This window comes from Dendrobates tinctorius, unplaced genomic scaffold (assembly GCF_039654945.1).
Source record: "Dendrobates tinctorius isolate UK_male_01 unplaced genomic scaffold, ASM3965494v1 ptg000204l, whole genome shotgun sequence".
Classification (NCBI taxonomy): Eukaryota; Metazoa; Chordata; class Amphibia; order Anura; family Dendrobatidae; genus Dendrobates; species Dendrobates tinctorius.
In genome coordinates, this window is record NW_027361871.1 from 737,305 (window position 1) to 758,185 (window position 20,881).

The following is a 20,881-nucleotide window of genomic DNA, read 5'->3' on the forward strand; positions in this document are numbered from 1 at the left end:
ACATCGTTGAAATCTGTGTTCTAACCATTACCTGCTGACAGATTTCCTTCAAACACCACTGTCAGTCTTTAATGCGTGCCAGCAGGGTGGCGCACCGTTGTATGCGCCAGGATCACAATCTCCCCAAACTCCCCATTCTGCTGATATCCCAATAACTGAGCCACTGCTGCTGTATGTGTCCCTGTTACTGCACCTACTGTTTGGTACCATAACAATGCTCCTCTTGGTGCCCCGCATAGTAATGCCACAACTGTGTCTCTTATAAAGTAAAACATCTTCTTTATGCCCTCTAGATGGTAAGACAGACTAGAATATAGTAATTCCCTGTGCAAGTGCCCTAGAAAGCAGTGCCCACATTTTGCCCCTAGAAAACGATAATGTTATTGACAGTCACAATAACCTCAGTGCCCGTATAGCAAGAAGTATCCTCTTAATACTAATAATGTCCCCTGAGACTTCCCCTTTTTCGCCATATGTTTCCACAACTCCCTTATGCACAATATGATGACCCCACAGTTCCCCTTTATACAGTATGATGTCCCCACAGTTCCCCTTTATACAGTATGATGTCACCACAGTTCCCCTTTATACAGTATGTTGTCCCCACAGTTCCCCTCTATACAGTTTGATGTCCCCACAGTTCCCCCTCTGTACAGTATGATGTCCCCACAGTTCCCCCTCTGTACAGTATGATGTCCCCACAGTTCCCCCTCTGTACAGTATGATGTCCCCACAGTTCCCCCTCTGTACAGTATGATGTCCCCACAGTTCCCCTCTATGCAGTATGATGTCCCCCCTCTGTACAGTATGATGTCCCCACAGTTCCCCTTTATACAGTATGATGTCCCCACAGTTCCCCTCTATACAGTATGATGTCCCCACAGTTCCCCTCTATACAGTATGATGTCCCCACAGTTCCCCTCTATACAGTATGATGTCCCCACAGTTCCCCCTCTGTACAGTTTGATTTCCCCACAGTTCCCCCTCTGTACAGTATGATGTCCCCACAGTTCCCCCTCTGTACAGTATGATGTCCCCACAGTTCCCCCTCTGTACAGTATGATGTCCCCACAGTTCCCCCTCTGTACAGTATGATGTTCCTCCTCTGTACAGTATGATGTCCCCACAGTTCCCCTCTATGCAGTATGATGTCCCCCCTCTGTACAGTATGATGTCCCCACAGTTCCCCCTCTGTACAGTATGATGTCCCCACAGTTCCCCCTCTGTACAGTATGATGTCCCCACAGTTCCCCTCTATGCAGTATGATGTCCCCCCTCTGTACAGTATGATGTCCCCACAGTTCCCCTTTATACAGTATGATGTCCCCACAGTTCCCCTCTATACAGTATGATTTCCCCACAGTTCCCCCTCTGTACAGTATGATTTCCCCACAGTTCCCCCTCTGTACAGTATGATGTCCCCACAGTTCCCCCTCTGTACAGTATGATGTCCCCACAGTTCCCCCTCTGTACAGTATGATGTCCCCACAGTTCCCCCTCTGTACAGTATGATGTTCCTCCTCTGTACAGTATGATGTCCCCACAGTTCCCCTCTATGCAGTATGATGTCCCCCCTCTGTACAGTATGATGTCCCCACAGTTCCCCTTTATACAGTATGATGTCCCCACAGTTCCCCTCTATACAGTATGATGTCCCCACAGTTCCCCTCTATACAGTATGATGTCCCCACAGTTCCACTCTGCCGCCTACAGAATGAAGATTGGCAGTGCAGGGAAAATTTTGTCCGTGCTCTGCTGCAGAGTTTAACTGTATTGGCCCAATTTTCTGATTTTCTGAATTGTGTACTCTAACCGCACAGCTTTTGGTGACTTATATTATTAAACATGAGATATGCTTTGGTTGTGTTTTCTGACAAGTGCCTCTGATTAAACCCTCCGACATTTTCTGTTTGTAATTTTTAGGAAAACTTTGGCTTTGATAAAATTGAGGTCAGAGATAATGGAATTGGAATTAAAGCAGCAGACACATCTGTTATGGGCATCAAGCATTATACCTCTAAAATATCCAGCTATGAAGATTTAGAAACCTTACAAACATATGGGTTTCGCGGGGAAGCCCTGGGTTCAATCTGCTCAATTGCTGAGGTAAGTTGTTGAAATTAGTTGTAAAAAAGTTTGTTTCAACATGTTTTTCGATTGTAGGACTGTAGGAGTCAGGTGTACTTAAGAGTATAGCGAATCCTTCTCTTCAGACCCCTTAACTGCTGTATCTGCCAATACACAAAATGTTTATCAACCATTAAAGGGATATTCTCAACAGACTAAATTGCTTAAATTAGTTGGTCAGCATAAAAATAAGCAACATTAGAATTTACTTGCTCTTTTTGTCTGCTGTAATTTTCCTGCAATGATAGCTTTTGACTTTCCTAGTGTACAGCTGGTTTCCATGGAGCACAGTCACTAGTGCCTTCCCATAGTCTCCTTCCAGAGTAGTTTTCCTTCTCCCCGCTCTCACTTTCCTGAGCTGTGTGCCAGATCAAATGCTATATTATTTCTGTGCCTGTAAAGCGCTGTGGAATTAATGGTGTTATATAAATGAGATAAATAAGTAAAATGTGTAAATACAGATTTTTCAAGTTCCACTAAGGCCATGTTCACACGTTCAGTATTTGGTCAGTATTTTACATCAGTATTTGTTGCCAAAATCAGGAGAGGAACAATTGGAGGAAAAGTATAATAGAAAAGTGTCACCACTTCTGCATTTTTCTTCCACTCGTGGTTTTGGCTTATAAATACTGATGTAAAATACTGACCAAATGCTGAAAGTGTGAACGTGGACTAATACTACAACTCTACTTCCCAGAACTGTTACTCAAGGAGGACCGCTATCCCTGCCAGAAATCATAAAGTAGTGAGACTGCATTGCTCTGAGCTACTCAACAGATAACTTGAGAATACCCATTTTCCTAAACGCTATCAATGAAATGCCATATTTTTTGTGCCATTTGGTGTTGAAATAAAATGTTCCTGTGCTGAGATAATCTTATAAATGTGCTCCTGCTGTGTACTGCGTAATGGCCGCGTCTGACCGTACAGGAACATGGTCTGATCACAGCACAGCTCCTGGGCAGGAAGCAAAATAGTATACAGACAGGACAGCAGGGGGATCACAGCTGATTCTTTCTGTGAGGTAAAACATTTCCCTGCCTGTTTTTATCACATGAGCGAGTTTTTTGCTGTGTAACATAGTAACATAGTTAGCAAGGCCGAAAAAAAGACATTTGTCCATTTAGTTCAGTCTATATTCTGTTAGAATAAATCCCCAGATCTACGTCCTTCTAAAGAATCTAATCACTGTAAGATACAATATTGTTACGCTCCAGGAAGACATCCAGGCCTCTCTTGAACCCTTCGACTGAGTTCGCCATCACCACCTCCTAGGCAGGGAATTCCAGATTCTCACTGCCCTAACAGTAAATAATCCTCTTCTATGTTGGTGGAAAAACCCTTTCTCCTCCAGACGCAGCGAATGCCCCCTTGTGACCGTCACCTTCCTTGGTACAAACAGATCCTCGGAGAGAGATTTGTATTGTCCCCTTGACTGTCCTCACTAAATGAAGCAGAATTCATGTAGCTATACAGGCAGCTAAACCGCTATACCGGGGTCCAACAAGGAGACTGTAGGTTCTGTGCTTTATTGAACGTGATGGTATATTGAAGCACCAAAGAAGAAAAAATCTGACTACAAGTCCAATATGTAAAAATTGTGTATCTTATTATTATTGTAAATATATCAAGTTTTAAAAATTAGTGTACAGACATGATACATACAACAAGATATATAATTTAAATCTGTATATACCAAAAATTGGGGCACTAAATAACTAGGAAAAATATAGGAAAAATATATGAATGTAGAGGTATCAGTATATAACACTATTACATACTATATTTGGTGACATGACCAATGTCTATGCCACAGATATATCACATAAAGTGCAATGCCAAAAATTCGTAAATTTTATATAAAGTGTATGTGACAACAATATATGCATGTAAAATTGTGTATACAAAATATCAAAAATCATCTGATAAAGTGCAAAATAGTGCAAAGGATATGATAAAGTGTGAAAAGTGCCTATTGGAAAATCTGTTGGCAAGGGTAATATGTGCTATAATGCAAAAGCACCACTAGGTGTCACTAGCTCCACATGGAGTAAAATGACGAAGGCTACGTGCCAAAACGCTGCTTTGGGTGGGCACTATCCAGGAGACCAGGTGGACGTTATACTTGTAAGTCACTGTATCTCATTATGATTACATAATTTCCATGTACTGTGTACGTCCATTCTTGGTCATTCATTTTACTCCATGTGGAGCTTGATATATTTACAATAATAATAAAATACACACTTTTTACATATTTGACTTGTAGTCAGATTTTTTCTTCTTTGGTGCTTCTTTGTGGGTTCCGATAGTCCTATCTCATTTAGGTCCATTTTTTTGCCTCTGGTGCCAATTTCAATCTATGTAACACATTGGATTGTACTATTTGACTGTTTACATATATATATTTTTTTTTTATATATATATCTAAATACGTTATATAAATTTTGGCGTAAGTTCCCCATTTCTTCGCTGTTTAATCGTGATGGTATATTGGCACGGTGAAACTACAAACAAAAACATATATGCATACAATCAATACTTGGTTCATCAGGGATTCATATATACATAATACATCATCTGCGCTAATAGCTAGTTAGGAGAGAACTAACTAAGTAGGCTAGCATAAGACAGGAATTGGATACAGGAAACATAAATACATACCAGCGATGCTATCACAAGGGGAGAAGAGAAATGAGATGCTTCCTGAATGCAGGCAGAAGGGAAATGGAAAACTGGAGGGAAAATGGGGCTGAACTAACCATAATCCTTTGCAAAAGGCTACCAGGATGCATTGCAACCTTACCAGAATGCACTGCAAACGGAGGGAAATAGCAAAGTGAAAGTAAAACACACAATAACACTGACATAGACTTGGAAACTGAAACCTGCGTATCTCAGAAAGGAAACCAATTTCTGTCAGTGACCAAGGATAATTATCTGTCACAACTTGTGCAGGGCCCAACTAGAGGGACAGCCCTTCTGGACTTAATTTTAAGCAACAGGCCAGATAGAATAACAGAAGTACGAGTCGATGGGCACCTAGGGAACAGTGACCACAATATAATACAATTCCACTTGTCCTTCAGTAAGGTGCCCTGGAAAGGGGGTTACAAAAACGCTGAATTTCAGGAAAGCAAAGTTTGATCAGCTTAGAGAGGACCTTCGTCGAATTGATTGGGACAATGTCCTCAAAAATAGCACAGAAAATAAATGGGAAATATTTAAATCAGTTTTACACACCCACTGTGAGCTAGCCATACCGTACAGAAATAAAAGGGCTAGGAACAGGAGAACACCAATGTGGCTAAATAAGGATGTAGAAAGGGCAATAAATAACAAGAACAAGGCATTTAGGAAGCTAAAACAAGAAGGCAATGAAGAAGCATTAAAAAGTTATAGAGAAAAAAATAAAATGTGTAAAATACATTTAGCAAAAGTGGAAACTGAGAGACTCATTGCTAAGGAAAGTAAAACAAACCCCAAACTATTCTTTAATTATATAAGCAGTAAAAAGATTAAAATTGATGGTGTCGGCCCTTTAAAGAACAATGAGGGTGAAATCATAGAGAGCGATGTGGGAAAAGCAAATGTTTTAAATACTTTTTTCTCAACAGTGTTCACACAGGAAAAGGATTTGCCAGGGGAAATGCAAAGTGATAATGTAAACTCCCCATTAAGTATTACCTGCCTAACCCAGGAAGAAGTGCCGAACCGCCTTAGTAAGATTAAAATTGACAAATCACCAGGCCCCTCGGGTATTAAGGGAGTTAAGTAATGTGATAGACAGGCCTCTATTCCTTATATTTAAAGACTCTATAGAACCAGGGTCTGTTCCTTTTGATTGGCGGCAAGCAAATGTGGTACCAATATTCAAAAAGGGGTGTAAAAGGGAACCTGGAAACTATAGGCCGGTAAGCTTAACATCTGCTGTGGGTAACATTTTTGAAGGGTTTCTAAGGGATACCATTATGGAATATCTCAATGTTAATAAATGTTTAACTCCATATCAACATGGATTTATGAAGGATCGCTCCTGTCAAACTAACCTGATCAGCTTCTATGAGGATGTAAGCTCTCAAATGGACCCAGGAGAATCATTGGATGTCATTTATCTCGATTTCTCTAAAGCATTTGACACTGTCCCACATAAAAGATTGGTAAGTAAGATGAGAAAGCTTGGGCTAGGGGAAAATGTGTGTAGATGGGTAGGTAGCTGGCTTAGTGATAGAAAACAAAGAGTGGTTATTAATGGTGCATACTCAGATTGGGCCAGGGTTACTAGTGGGGTACCACAGGCTTCTGTATTGGGCCCCCTCCTATTTAATATATTTATTAATGATCTAGTGGATGGCTTACACAGTAAAATATCAGTATTTGCAGATGATACAAAACTATGAAAGGTAGTTAACACAAAGGAGGACAGCTTGCAGCTACAGACAGATTTGAGTAAGGCCTGTTTCACACACCAGTTTTTTTTCGTTAGTCAAAATCCGCTAAAATGGCGGACAACGGATCCGTTCCTGTACTAACCACAACGTTTGGCACCGGACTGTTGTTTTAACGGATCCGTCGAAGAAAGAATTTTAAAGGAACCGTCGCCTGAGGAAGAGAGAGAATTTTTTTCAGCCGCCAGATAAGGGTTTAGGGTTAAATTTGCGGCCGAGGCAAATCCTCCGGGCATGCGCAATGTAAAATGCGGATCCGGACGCCCGAAAAAACGTTGCATTGTCCGTCCAGGCATGTCGGCGGACGCCAAAATTTTGGCGGATCCGCAAAAAAACGGATCCAACGGATGGTCATCCGTCAAGATCCGCCGGTAATGCAACTCAATGGGAAAAAAAACGGATCCGCCAAGCAAAATGGCGGATCCTTTTTTTTGCAAAACGGCGGATTTTGACTGATGGTAAAATACGGATGTGTGAAACAGGCCTAAATCGGAGAATTGGACTGAAAAATGGCAAATGAGGTTTAACACAGATAAGTGTAAGGTTATGCACATGGGAAGGAGAAACAGATTCTACAATTACTTACTAAATGGGAAACTGCTGGGGAAATCAGACATGGAAAAAGACTTAGGTATCTTAGTCAATAAGAAGCTAAATTGGAGTGCCCAGTGTCAGGCAGCTGCCACCAAAGCAAATAGGGTCATGGGATGCATTAGAAGAGGTCTGGGGACACGAGATGAAAACATAATTCTCCCTCTGTACAAATCACTCGTCAGACCACACTTGGAGTATTGTGTGCAATTTTGGACACCGGTGCTCAAGAAAGACATTACTGAACTTGAAAGGGTTCAAAGGTGGGCTACTAAAATGATAAATGGAGTTGGTTCACTACAATATCAAGAAAGGTTATCAAAATTAGGTCTATTTACTCTAGAAAAGAGAAGACTTAGGGGAGACTTAATTTATATGTACAAGTATATCAGAGGGCAATACAGAGATCTCTCCAATTAACTGTTTGTACCAAGGACTGTGACAAGAACAAGGGGGCATTCTTTTCGTTTGGAGGAAAGACAATTTCTGCACCAGCATAGAAGAGGGTTCTTCACGGTAAGAGCAGTGAGGCTCTGGAATTCTCTTCCTGAGGAAGTGGTGATGGCCTACTCACTGAATGAATTTAAGAAAGGAATGTATGCTTTTCTTGTGAGTAACAGTATAGAAGGTTACGAACAACAGAATATTATAGGTAGATGGTTGACCCAGCTTAGGGGAAGGAATTTTTTTCCCTATGGAGAAAATTGGCTTCTACTCTGGGTTTTTTACCTTCCCCAGGATCAACAATACAGAACAGCTGCACTAAAAATAGGCTGAACTAGATGGACATAAGGTCTTCCTTCAGCCTTCAAAACTATGTTACTATGTTACTGCGGTTATGACTCTGGTCACTAGATGGACCCAGAAACACTGAAAACATTTACAAGCAGATAATCAGGATTCTGAATCAGATGTTGGAGACAGAACACCCCTTATATACTTATACATGGTTATTAGATCACCCCTCAGTCGTCATTTTTCAAAATCCTAATTTTGCTAATCTCTCTGGGTATTGTAGTTCCCCAATCCCCTATATTAAATAGCTGCCCTCCTTTGTACTCGCTCTAGTTCCATTATATCCTTCCTGAGCACCAGTGCCCAAAACTGTACACAGTACTCCATGTGCGGTCTAACCAGGGATTTGTACAGAGGCAGTATAATGCTCTCATCATGTGTATCCAGACCTCTTTTAATGCACCCCATGATCCTGTTTGCCTTGGCAGTCGCTGCCTGGCACTGGCTGCTCCAGGTAAGTTTATCATTAACTAGGATCCCCAAGTACTTCTCAAAGTTAGATGAACCCAGTGGTTTCCCGTTCAGTGTGTAATTGTTGTGGTACTGCAGCACAGGACTAGGGAAGGAGGGGGAAAACTGATCATGCACTGCGACTAGGCTGATGCCCTACGATGGAGTGGACGACCCATTCCTTGTGAATAGACCCACCAACGATCCTAGGTTAATCTCAAGCGAAAACCTATAGATAGGGGGAAGGGGGTCCCTGAAAGATCTAAGGACTGGGTACAAAAACGGGTCACCTCCTCATAGAAAACAAAGAGAAGGCTGCAGAAACAAACTGAAAACAGAAACTAAGACTTGCAGAACCAGAGGTCCCAGCACTGCACTAATTAAAGACACAGAAGGCAAAGCAAAGCTCCAAGCCAGAACTCAAGCGGATTAACACTGTTGTCCAGCAAGGAATGGGAGACAGGTGCCGGTTAATAAAGGGTGATGCAATCACCTGTCCCAAGACAAACCCAGCAGCCAGAACACTACAAGAAAATGGCGGATAGTCACAAACTGAACAGATTCTAACAGTAATGGTGATGTTGATTCCTTCTTCCCATGTGTATAACCTTACATTTATAAAGGTTAAACCACATCTGCCACCTTTCTGCCCAACTTTTCAACTTATCCAGATCCATCTGTAGCAGAATACTATCTTCTCCTGTATTGACTGCTTTACATAGTTTTGTGCCATCTGCAAATATCAATATTTTACTGTGCAAACTGTCATGGTCACGCGTGGCTGGACACAGCACCTCCAGCAGGGCGGATTTAGATGACACGTGACCCTGGATACACCGCCTCCAGTTGGGCGAATTTAAATAATAACACGTGCAGCTGGATACGCCGCCTCCAACAGGCAAAAGACACCACAGTGCAATAATCCTAAAGGCCACCGGGGGCAAAAACCAAACCTTGGCACACAGCCAAAGGGAAAAAAAAAGGTTACTTTGTGCATTTAATCTGTCAGATCCAACCTGGATCATGACACAAACCTTCTACAAGATAGTTAATAAATATGTTGAAGAGAATAGGTCCTAAACCAATCCCTGCAGTACCCCACTGGTCACAGCGACCTATTTAAAGAATATACCATTTATAACCACCCCCTGCTATCTATCACTAAGCCACTTACCCATTTACACACATTTTCCCCCAGACCCAGCATTCTCATTTTATGTACGAACCTCTTGTGTGGTACGGTATCAAACGCTGTGGAAAAATCAAGATATACCACATCCAATGACTCACCTTGGTCCAGTCTATAGCTTAGCTCTTCATAAAAACTGATTAGATTGGTTTGACAGGAGCGATTCCTCATAAAACCATGCTGATATGGAGTTAAACAGTTATTCTCATTGAGATAATCCAGAATAACATCCCTCAGAAACTGTCACGATCCATTTTTGGATCCGTGGCAGAACTGGATTCTCACATTAAAACTTTTTTCCTTTCAGTCCGTCGGGGATTAATGTCAATTTTTTCCCCCGGTGGCCGCTGGTGTAATTAAATTGTTTGAGTTTGCTGATGCGGATGGTGACCACTCCCACCTTCCTTCAAAAGGTCACCTGATGCATCAGCTGACCGTCTGTGTTAGGCTGCGTGCACACGTTGCAGATTGATTGCGGATCCGCAGCAGATTTGCTGCTGCGGATCCGCAATAAATCCGCAAGTGTGTATCAAAACCATGTTAACCTATGGAAAAAAAAAAATTGCTGTGCACATGCTGCGGAAAAAACGTGCGGATTTGCAGCATTTATTTTTCCGCAGCAATGTTTCTTTTTGCTGAACTGCAGCGTTTCTGCACCCATTTGACTTCCATTGAGTCAGGCAAATCTGCAGCAAAACTGCAGATGTAAAAAAGATCTGCGGTTTTGCGCGGATGAAATGCTGCAGATTGGAATGAGGGAAGTGTTTGGGCGGAGACTGTGTGCGTGTCTGTGTGTGCGGGGGGTTTGTGGGGCCGTGTATGTATGTGCGGGCCTGTGTGTATATGTGTGTGTCTGTCTGTGTGCGTGTGTCCCGGTCTGTGTAGGCATCCATTGTCTGATGGTGCTACTGCTCCCATCCAGCAATGAAGCAATGAATGCTCACAATGACAGGATTGCCGATGATGGGACAATAGTCCCATCAGACAATGGCTGTGTTCAGTAGTAAAAAAAAAAAACAGAACGGTACATACACATAACATATAACATAGAGTACATACTTACCAATCACCTATTCCCCGATGCCCTTGTATCCTTTAATAAAAATAAAATAAAAAAACAACCTATACATTACCTTTCCGCCACAGTCCAGTTATTAACGAGTGTCCCACGACGATCTCCCGTGTAGAACAGTGACATCGTGTGATGTTAGTGCTCTACACGGCCTCCACTATGAACTGGCAGCGGGGGTAATCCTCCATGCTGTATCCCTCCACTTAAGTTCATTCTCTCACCGGCAATGCTGTGTGAGAAAATTCCGACGCAGCATTGCCTTATAGTGAGAGAATGAACTCAGGTAACCTCAGTGATGCACTGCAGGAGGATTGTCTCCTGCCAGTGCATCACTGAGAGGCCAATAGAGCAAAGACATCGACTGATGTCACTGTTCTATGGGGGAAATCGGTGTGGGAGACTCGTTATTAATTGGACTGCGTCGGACAAGGAGTATACTATTGGTTTATTATTTTACTTTTTCTTACAGGAGAACAAGGGCGTCGCATGGATTAGGCGTGCAATAAAAGTATAAAAACTGTGTAGTGTTTTATTTAATTAAAATACTTTATTCTTATGTGTGTGTGTTTTTTTTATAAAATTAATAATGGAGAGGTGTCTTATTGACATCTCTCCATTTTTAACCGGGCTTAATGTCACCTTACAATACAAAGGTGACATTAACCTCTTATTACCCCATATGCCACTGCTACACAGCAGTGGGAAGAGAGGGGCTAAGTGCCGGAATTGGTGCATCTGGGGCAGCTGCGGGCTGGTGTTTGTAGCCGGGGGGGAGGCAATATCCATTGCCCCTTCCTAGGCTCTGAATATCATCCTGCAGCTGTGTGCATAGCCTTTCTGGCTATTAATTATAGGGGGACCCAACATCATTTGTTTTGTGGGGGGCCTTATTTTAATAGCCAGTAAAGGCTATGCAGACAGCTACGGGCTGATATTCATAGCCTGGAAAGAGGTCATGGGTATTTTTCCCTTTCCAGGCTATAACCATCGGCCCCCAGTCACTGGCTTTCTCTCTCTGGACGTGAAAATTGCGCAAGAGCCCACACAGTTTTTCCATTTTTTTTTTTTTTTAAGTTAAACATATTGCGTTTAAGGCCGTGGTCACACTTTATGAGAAACTCGCACGAGTCTTGCACCTCAATAGCCGGCACTGCCGTCGGCACTCGACCGGAGTGTGCGGCTGCATGTATTTCTATGCAGCTGAACACTCGGGTCCATGTGCCGGTCGCAGTGCCGGGTATTACGGTGTGAAACTCGTGCGAGTTTCTCGCAAGTGTGACCCCGGCCTATTGCAGATTTTTATATCTATCTATCTATCTATCTATCTATCTATCTATCTATCTATCTATCTATCTATCTATCCCTTATCTATCTATCCTATATCTATAGATATATCTATCTATAGATATGGGATAGATAATAGATTGATAATAGATATGGGATAGATGTATAAATAGATAGATCTATAGATATATCTATCTATCTGTAATGGAGTATGGGATGGACAAATGTAAAGGGCATGTCTAAGGCTGGTTTCACACTAGCTTTTTATTGTGCAGCGCATCATGCGCTATCGGGCGCACGCGCAATGGTCCCCTATCTTTAAAATGGGTTGCGCAGTGTCTAGCGATTGCACGCAATCATCAGCGTTTTCGTGCGCTGCGCATTTTCCAGGTGTGCGCCCAGACGCGCCAGACGCTACATGTTGCATTCTTTGTTCCGCCCAACCTCGTTAAAAAATTGCATGCGCATGGAATGTGCAAAAAAATAACATTACAGTCTATGGGGTCGCTGGCGTGCGCGTGGTCGTGCGCTCGTCAGTGCTTTTTAGCGCATGCGATTTTAGAGTAAACAATGTCTAGACACTTATTTAAACCACCCCCTACACAAGCAACATTGTTTGGGAGGAGTGTAGATAAAAGGTGTCTGCACAGTCAGACTACTTACTCTACAGACAGCCTGGAAGAGATAACAGCCTTGAACAAAGAAAAGCCACAACTTTGGATACAAGCTGCATCAGCCAAAATGTGAGTATTCTTCAACATAATGTCTGCCTGTCCTTTCAAATTTATGTACTAATGTTTTTTTTTTGTTTAAATTCCAGCATGTCTTCTGGATCGGAATATTCTCCATCCCAGCAAGAACTGGCCCAAGCAGAGGTGAGGATCTTGCTGCCTTTGGTAAGTATAGCTGACTCTACAAATGTGTAATGATTTTTTTTCTTTAGACCTCATCATCGGACCCGGCAAGTGAGGCGGAACAGCGGGAGCAGCCAAGCCAAGTCCCGGCAAGGAGACGGATTGTAAGTATATAGTCTTTCAATGTCCCTTTTTTTAATTTATTTTTCTCTTCCTTTTTTTCTGTCCTGTTTTTCATCTTCTATCTTGCTTCTTTTATTTCTATTTTTCTATCTTTTTCATTCTCCAAAATTTCCAAGATTATAATTTTTTTTTTTCTAGGTTCCACAACGGGATGAAGACATTTACTTGGACAATGAGCACCTGATTCTCCTGGTCCAGGCGCGTGTCCCATTGTGGGACAGCCGTGACCAGCAGTACAAGGACACTGTGGTGACCCGGCAGCTCTGGAATGAGGTGGCCGCAGCGATGATGGATGGCTGGGACAGCGCCACTCCAACTTCCAAAAAGGCGTTTTGAAAGTATTTCCATGTTCTGTGATGCCGCATTGACTCTTGTTCCTGATGATACTGGAGTGATTCTTGCAAGATATTCTTGCAGGAAACACAACAGTGTCCTCAGGATCAACAGTGACTGCATTGTGTATTGTACTACTGTATTGATCATGCTTTCACTCTTGTTCCTGATGATACTGATGTGGTTCTTGCAAGATATATTCTTGCAAGAAACACAACAGTGTCCTCAGGATTAACAGTGACTGCATTGTGTATTGTACTGCTGGATTGATCATGCTTTCACTCTTGTTCCTGATGATACTGGTGTGTTTCTTGCTAGATATTCTTGCAGGAAACACAACAGTGTCCACAGGAGCACCAGTGACTGTATTGTGTATTGAATTATTTTGTGATGCCGCATTGAATGTTTGCCAAGTTCACTCAGATGTGTGTGATGCTACAGATGTTGCCATCAGTCATTGTATAACGTTTTTTGTTTGTTTTTTCAACAGTGAACAAAGTCCGCACACGTTGGCGCTTGATGAAGGACCGCTTCAACACTGATGTTCGTGCTGAGGGACAGGTTCGCAGTGGTTCAGCGGCAAGGACCGGAAGAAAGTACCGCTATCTTTGCGAGTTGGCTTTCCTAAGACCGGTCCTTGCCACCAGAGCGTAAGTATTATCTATCTATCTATCTATCTATCTATCTATCTATCTATCTATCTATCTATCAATAATCTGTGCTTTTCTATTCCACAGCTGATGCTTCTTGTAAATGCATGATAGTAATGTTTTTATTTTCTCTCCACAGCACCTGGAGCAGCACCCTGCAACCTGTCCCTGGAGCGGTCCTTCATCGGACGACCTCGGACCCATCCCAGCCATGCGACAGCCAGTAAGCAAGTTGCAGGTCAGCAACACGGACAGCTGGTGACCAGAAAGCTGGTCAATCAGGTGTTCCCCTGTCCCAGGTCTCTGCCACTGGTTATGCAGGCACTTCCCGCCAGCGGCAGAGGGCCTCAGACAGGCCTGTCTTGCCCGAGTTCATGCACTTGAGCGAGGCCTTTCATGCCAGCCTCAAGTCGCTGTCAGACAGAGTGGAAAGCGTTTTTTCACTCATGGAACATGGTTTTACCCACATGGAACACCGTTTCCACTCTGTCGACCAGCGCCTTGACCGTTTGGATACCGCACACGTTGGCGCTCAATGAGGGACCGCTTCAACACTGATGTTCGTGCTGAGGGACAGGTTCGCAGTGGCTGATCGGCAAGGAGCAGAACCAAGTACCGATATCATCGTGCTTTGGAATTCCTACGACCGGTCCTTGCCACCAGAGCGTAAGTATAATTTCCTTTTTTTTTTTTGGTTTTCATTGAACATAATCGGTGATTTTATCTTCCACAGATAATCCTTCTTGTAAATGCATGATACCAATTTTTTACTTTTGCTTCCACAGCACCTGGAGCAGCACCCTGCAACCTGTCCCTGGAGGGGTTCTTCATCGATCAACCTCGGACCCGTCCCAGCCATCCCGACAGCCAGGAAGCAAGTTGCAGGTCAGCAACACAGACAGCTGGTGACCTGGAAGCTGGTCAATCAGGTGTTCCCCTGTTCCAGGTCTCTGTCACTGGTTATGCGGGCACTACCCGGCAGAGGGCCTCGGACAGGAATGTCATGCCCGAGTTCATGCACTTGAGCGAAGCCTTTCATGTCAGCCTCAAGACGCTGGCCGAAAGAGAGGAAAGTGGTTTTTCACTAATGGAACGTGATTTTAACCACATGGAACACCTCATTCACTCTTCCGACCAGCGCCTTGAACGGCTGGAGGCCGACCTCAATAGGTCAGCGCACCATTTCTTTAGTAAAATTGAACGGGGCATGGCGGATCACCTTAGTCCTGAGCAACAGCTGAATGTGTTACACGCCAGCAGCACTGCTTTCTTGCAGGCTATGCAGCAGAATCAGTACGTGCAGCAGTCAGTGGTGTCATTCCCACCTGTGCCACCACTGACTCGCTTAACCACAATACCCACTTCTGCATACCACTGCCTGGCCACCTGCATTCTTAGCCAAGCCAGACACCACTACACCACACCAATGCCGAGTGCTGCTGGACACTCCACCCCCGCCACCACCATGGCAAGCGCTGCTCCTGTCTGGAGCACCACCGCCACCGGAGTACCATCTTGGAGCACTACCACCGCAGAACCTGCTTGGGCCACCGCCACCTATTCTCTTCGGAGCACCGCCACCACTTCCGTCTAGGAACTCCGACCGACACCACTCATCATTCAAGGAACACCGCCACCACTCCTCATCATTCAAGGAGCACCGCCACCACTCCTCATCATTCAAGGAGCACCGCCACCACTCCTCATCATTCAAGGAGCACCGTCACCACTTCCGTCTAGGAACTCTGACCGACACCACTCATCATTCAAGGAGCACCGCCACCACTCCTCATCATTCAAGAGCACCACCACCACTCATCATTCAAGGAGCACTGCCACCACTCCTCATCATTCAAGGAGCACCGCCACCACTCCTCCTTATAGGAGCACAGCCACCACTCCTCATCATAGGAGCACCGCCACCACTCCACATCATAGGAGCACCGCCACCACTTCTCCTAGAAGCGCCACCACCACTTCTCCTAGGAGCACTGCCACCACTCCTCATCATAGGAGCACCGCCACCACTCCTCATCATAGGAGCACCGCCACCACTCCACATCATAGGAGCACCGCCACCACTTCTCCTCCTAGAAGCGCCGCCACCACTTCTCCTCCTAGGAGCACCGCCACCACTTCTCCTAGGAGCACCGCCACTTCTGGGAGCACCGCCACCGCCACCACCAAGCATCAGAGAGGTGACCCACATTCCCTCTTTTACCCATCAAGGTCACGGTCCAGCAGCTCAAGGCGGTCGAGCAATGTAAGGCGATCACACAGTGGAAGTCGGTCCAGGCAGGACATTCCAGCCACAAAGAAGCAAAAAAAACAAAAGACTTTGTTTGTCCCTCCCCCCTCTCCTCCTAATGTGTCTCAGCCTGCCTCCAGTTCCATCCCTGAGCTCCCTTCCCCCAGTACTTTCGTCGCCCCTTCCCCTAGAACCCCTTCCTCAACTTTCAGCTGTTCCTCGTCTCTCCACACCCCCAAAGTATCCCAATCTTCCCCCAAACGTCATTCACAATAAAAAATTAGAATTTTTTTTGTTTAAAAATAAATGTGCAATTCTGCTTTCACAAAATACGGTTTCATTAATGTGTCTTTCATCGTCTACACACACTGCGCCGTACACTTGGCGTTTTTGACACCACATAGCTCCATTACTGACACGTTTCTTGTGTCAGTCTTGGAGATATGTGTAGTCAAAAACACAAATGTATAACTTGTATTTTCACCACCAGTCTCTTCAGTCTGCTAATATTGCACAGACTGAATAGAGCAGGGTTCCCCAACTCCAGTCCTCAAGCCCCACCAACAGATCATGTTTTCAGGATTTCCTTTGTATTGCTCAGGTGATAATTGCTTCACCTGTACAATACAAAGGCAATCCTGAAAACATGATCTGTTGGTGGGCCTTGAGGGACCGGAGTTGGGGAACCCTGGAATAGATCATGGTGTTGAGTGCAAGGCATATCTATTATCTTGCCAGGTATCATAAAAAGTTAATTGACTATGGTGTTTTTTTACCATCATCATTTGAACTGTTTGTGAGACAATGCAAGGGTATTCTAGATATATCTTATAATTAACCACATCCTCTTTTCAGTGTGTGTTGAATAAACTGATGACATGATGGGGAAAATACACGTCATATGTACAATACCCTGGCCTTGTATCATAACTATCACACCTGGGCAGGTGAATATACATGAGTTTTAACCTGCAGCATCGCTTCAGTCTGCATATATTTCAAGCAGACTGTGGCGATGCTGCAGTTTAACTCATGTGTATTCTCCTTCCCATGTGTGATAACTTCCTGAAGTCAGGATGCCTTAGTTTGGCCATCCTCACTTCAGCATGACACCAGGCCAGGGTATTGTAGAAGTTGTATAAACTTTATTATGTCTCCAGTCTGCATTCAAACTCAAGCCACAGTGGTGATCCTACAAATGATATTTATAGTCACATGGTCATTTGTCATAAAGAGTGACGGATGCTAGTGCATCCCCAAATCACTATTTGTAACATCAGGCCATGTGACACAAATATTAGTTGTATTATATCCACCGTCGCTGCAAATTGAACACAAACTGTAGAGATGATAAAGGTCATACAACTTGTGTGTGTATGTATAGTCACCTGGTCAGGAGTACTATAAAATTTGTGATGCAAAAAACACAGCATCATGAATTCACTGGTTCACCTGGCCAGTTGATTATTGTATTGGAGTATAAAAAGACAGAGTGCACTCGGTACAGGTATCACAACAGGTTTTTTATTAACATACACACAAGAAAATATTTTTACACCATTTGATTTTGCCATTCCACCCGTCCTACATCTGAGTTGAAATGGGCTGCAAATTGGTCCCTCATTTGGCCAACTTCAACGGAAGACCTGAGAGGGTGCTGAGTAAATTCTGGCAATTGGTTAGGTGATGCATCATCGAGTTCAAAGTTCGGGTGCTCTCTAGCCATCACAAAATTATGCAGAACCACACAGGCCTTCACCTCATCCACTGTTTCCAGTTGCAGATTAATGGCTGTGCCGAGAATGCAACATCTAGAGACAAGTATACCAAAGGCACACTCTACAGTTCTTCTGGCCCTGGTCAGCCTGTAATTAAAAATTTTTTGGTGTGGTCGAAGTCCCGGCTGGAGTAGGGCTTGAGCAGGTTTTGGCACATCTGGAATGTTTCATCACCAACCATTACAAAGGGCTGAGGCGGACCTTCGTGTTGGGAAGAGGCTGTGGCATGGGGAAATTGAAATGGTTGCCATACAATCTCCGGCCCATGTCCGAGTTCTTAAAAGCCTGGGAGTCATTCCCACGGCCAAATGCCCCAATGTCCACAACAACAAACATACAGTCTGCATCCGAAATGGCCATGAGTACTGTAGAAAAGTACTTTTATTCGGTCGTCCATGACAGCACCACCTGAGAGAGGGGATCCGCCCTTCATAGGAACAGGAAAACCTACAGATACAAAAAGGGCGGCACCTCTCCCACGCATCAGTTGGTTTCCTGTTCCTAACAAGGACAGAACTCCCTACAGATCGTCCGTCATGGATAACTGAATTCCCAGGCCAGCGGACCGACTCAGGTAGCAGGGGGTTCTCCTACCTCGGTCTCGCTGGGGGCACTGGATGCGCCACGGTGGGTCCGGGTAGGATGTCCACGGCAGTGGTAAGAGCAGGCGGAGACAGGGTCCGGTGGGCGCCTTCTCTATGGGACCGGTGAGGTAAGCGGTGTCCCCCTGTGTCTCCTTTCCCCAGAGCGGTCCGTTCGGGCGGGCGTCGGTCGCGTGGCGGAAGTGACGCGACGGAGGGGGCGGGGCCTAGCGCCGAAACCGGAAGTCGGATGCCGGTCGACTTCCGGTTGTTGTGGACACGCGCCGATGCGCGCCCGCCGCCTGAAGGGCAGGCCTGAAGGGGAGGGGGAGTATCGCGAGGCGGTCCAATGGGGGGCCCGAACACAGGACGGAGTTCCTGCTGATCCGGAGGGGAAGCCTTAAGACAGAAGGCATTGCTGCTGAGGTGCTTCTGGAGGCCCAGTGATGGACACAACAGAAGCCCCCATGGACCCACAAGAGGTGCAGCCCGTGGCAAAGCACCCCAGTGACCAGCCTAAGGGGCGGAAGGAGGGACGTTCGAGTGGACAGAGCCACAGTAGTTCCTCTAGGCCAAAGGATCCTCCTGCAGCCCCCCATGATCTGGTACCTGTCCTCATCTGCAAGGGTAAGAGATCTGCGAGAATGTACCCTGATGCAGTGTCCCCTTATGTTTTTTGATTCTCAGGGGAAGAAGGCCACAGGGAAGCAGAAGCACAAGGAATGTGCCCTCTGTAGTTGCCCCTTACCAGATGGCCACCCTAAGAGATTGTGTCAGTCTTGCGTGAGACAGACGGTAGGGACGGAGATGAGGGGTGGAACGTGAGTGGAGTATCAGACTCTTACACTCTTCCCTATTTATCCAGGTAGCGGAAGAAGCTCCAAGCTTCGCTACAGACCTGAGGCAATTAATCAGGACTGAAATAAAAGCCCTAGCAAAAGAAGATTCTTCTAAAAGAAGACGGGCTAGTGTTTCAGGCTCAGAATCTTCAGTCGGCCCTAGGAGGGAAGATATCTCCTCAGAGTCCTCGGCCTCCTCTTCTTCCGAAGAGGATTCCAGCCGGTTCTGTTTTCCCTTGGACCAAATGGATAAATTAATTAAAACCATAAGGTCAACCATGGGGATAGAAGAAAAAAAGACAGAACTGTCTGCTCAGTACATTATGTTCGGGGGTCTAGACCCCAGAAAGCAAAGGACTTTTCCATTAAACGAAAGAGTCCAGAGCCTGATAGACAGGGAGTGGAAAAAAACGGAAAAAAGGGGTTCTATGCCACCTGCTTTCAAGCGAAGATACCCCTTTGAGAACCCAATAGTAGGTCGATGGGATAAGGCCCCCAAGCTGGATGCAGCGGTAGCTAAGGCCTCCAAAAAGTCATCTATACCCTTCGACGATATGGCCTCCTATAAAGACCCCCTAGATAAAAAGGCAGATTCCTTTTTAAAGGGCACATGGGAGATGTCAGCAGGCGCCCTAAGGCCAGCAATAGCAGCCACGTGCGCAGCCAGATCCATGATGGTTTGGCTGGATCAATTGGACTCCCAGCTAAAGGATGGAACCTCGCGAGCTTCCATCCGTAAGTCTCTTCCAATTATCCAGAATGCTGCTGCCTTTCTGGCAGATGCCTCGGCAGACTCAGTAAGAATGGCGGCCAGGTCTGCAAGTTTGTCTAATTCGGCCCGAAGAGCCCTCTGGTTAAAATGCTGGCCGGGGGATATCCAAGCCAGGTCCCGTCTCTGTTCTATCCCCTGTGAGGGTGAATACTTGTTCGGCCCCGTCCTAGACGAACTGTTAGAGAAAGCCGGGGATGAGAAAAAGAAATTTCCGAGTCTGCCGAATACATCCTGGAGACGTCCCTTTTCTAGGAAAGGGTATTCCCGCAGGAGGCAGGCCAGAGATCAGAACAGATGGGACAACAAGAAAACCAGAGGTACGGGCTTCATGTTCGGAGGAGGGGGGTGCCAAGAAGGTCCATCACGGGATAATAAGAAGCCGCCCCAATGACTAGTGGCTCCGGTAGGAGGAAGATTATCTGCCTTCTACCCGGCCTGGGCCAGAATCTCAAATAGCAGCTGGATACTGGGGGTGATAGCTACAGGACTGCACCTAGAGTTCTCCTGCGTTCCCCAAGATCGGTTCAGGGTAACTCCGCTCAAATCTTCCCCGCTAGAACAAGCTGCCCTGGAGACCGAGGTCCTCGAGCTACTGGACAAAAAAGTCCTGATGGGAGTTCCAGAGGAAGAAAGGGGGAAAGGCTTCTATTCCCCCCTGTTCTTGGTCCGTAAACCGGACGACTCATT

General features: G+C 45.2%; 1 protein-coding gene across 7 annotated transcripts in view; it reads left to right on the top strand.

The window, feature by feature from the left end:
• The window catches only part of LOC141057367 (PMS1 protein homolog 1-like), a 330,907-nt gene that overhangs the window by 12,585 nt on the left and 297,441 nt on the right, over positions 1-20,881 (top strand). For 5 of the 7 annotated variants that reach the window (XR_012222033.1, XM_073553954.1, XM_073553956.1 and 2 more), the window contains exon 3: positions 1,924-2,106. Coding sequence is in view for 5 of the 7 variants with exons in the window: in XM_073553954.1 (XP_073410055.1) it covers positions 1,924-2,106 (183 nt within the window). In the remaining 2 variants the exon portion in view is untranslated. Of the gene's footprint in view, positions 1-1,923; positions 2,107-20,881 lie in introns of those variants that run through there. The other 2 variants (XM_073553957.1, XM_073553958.1) reach the window with 2 other exon arrangements.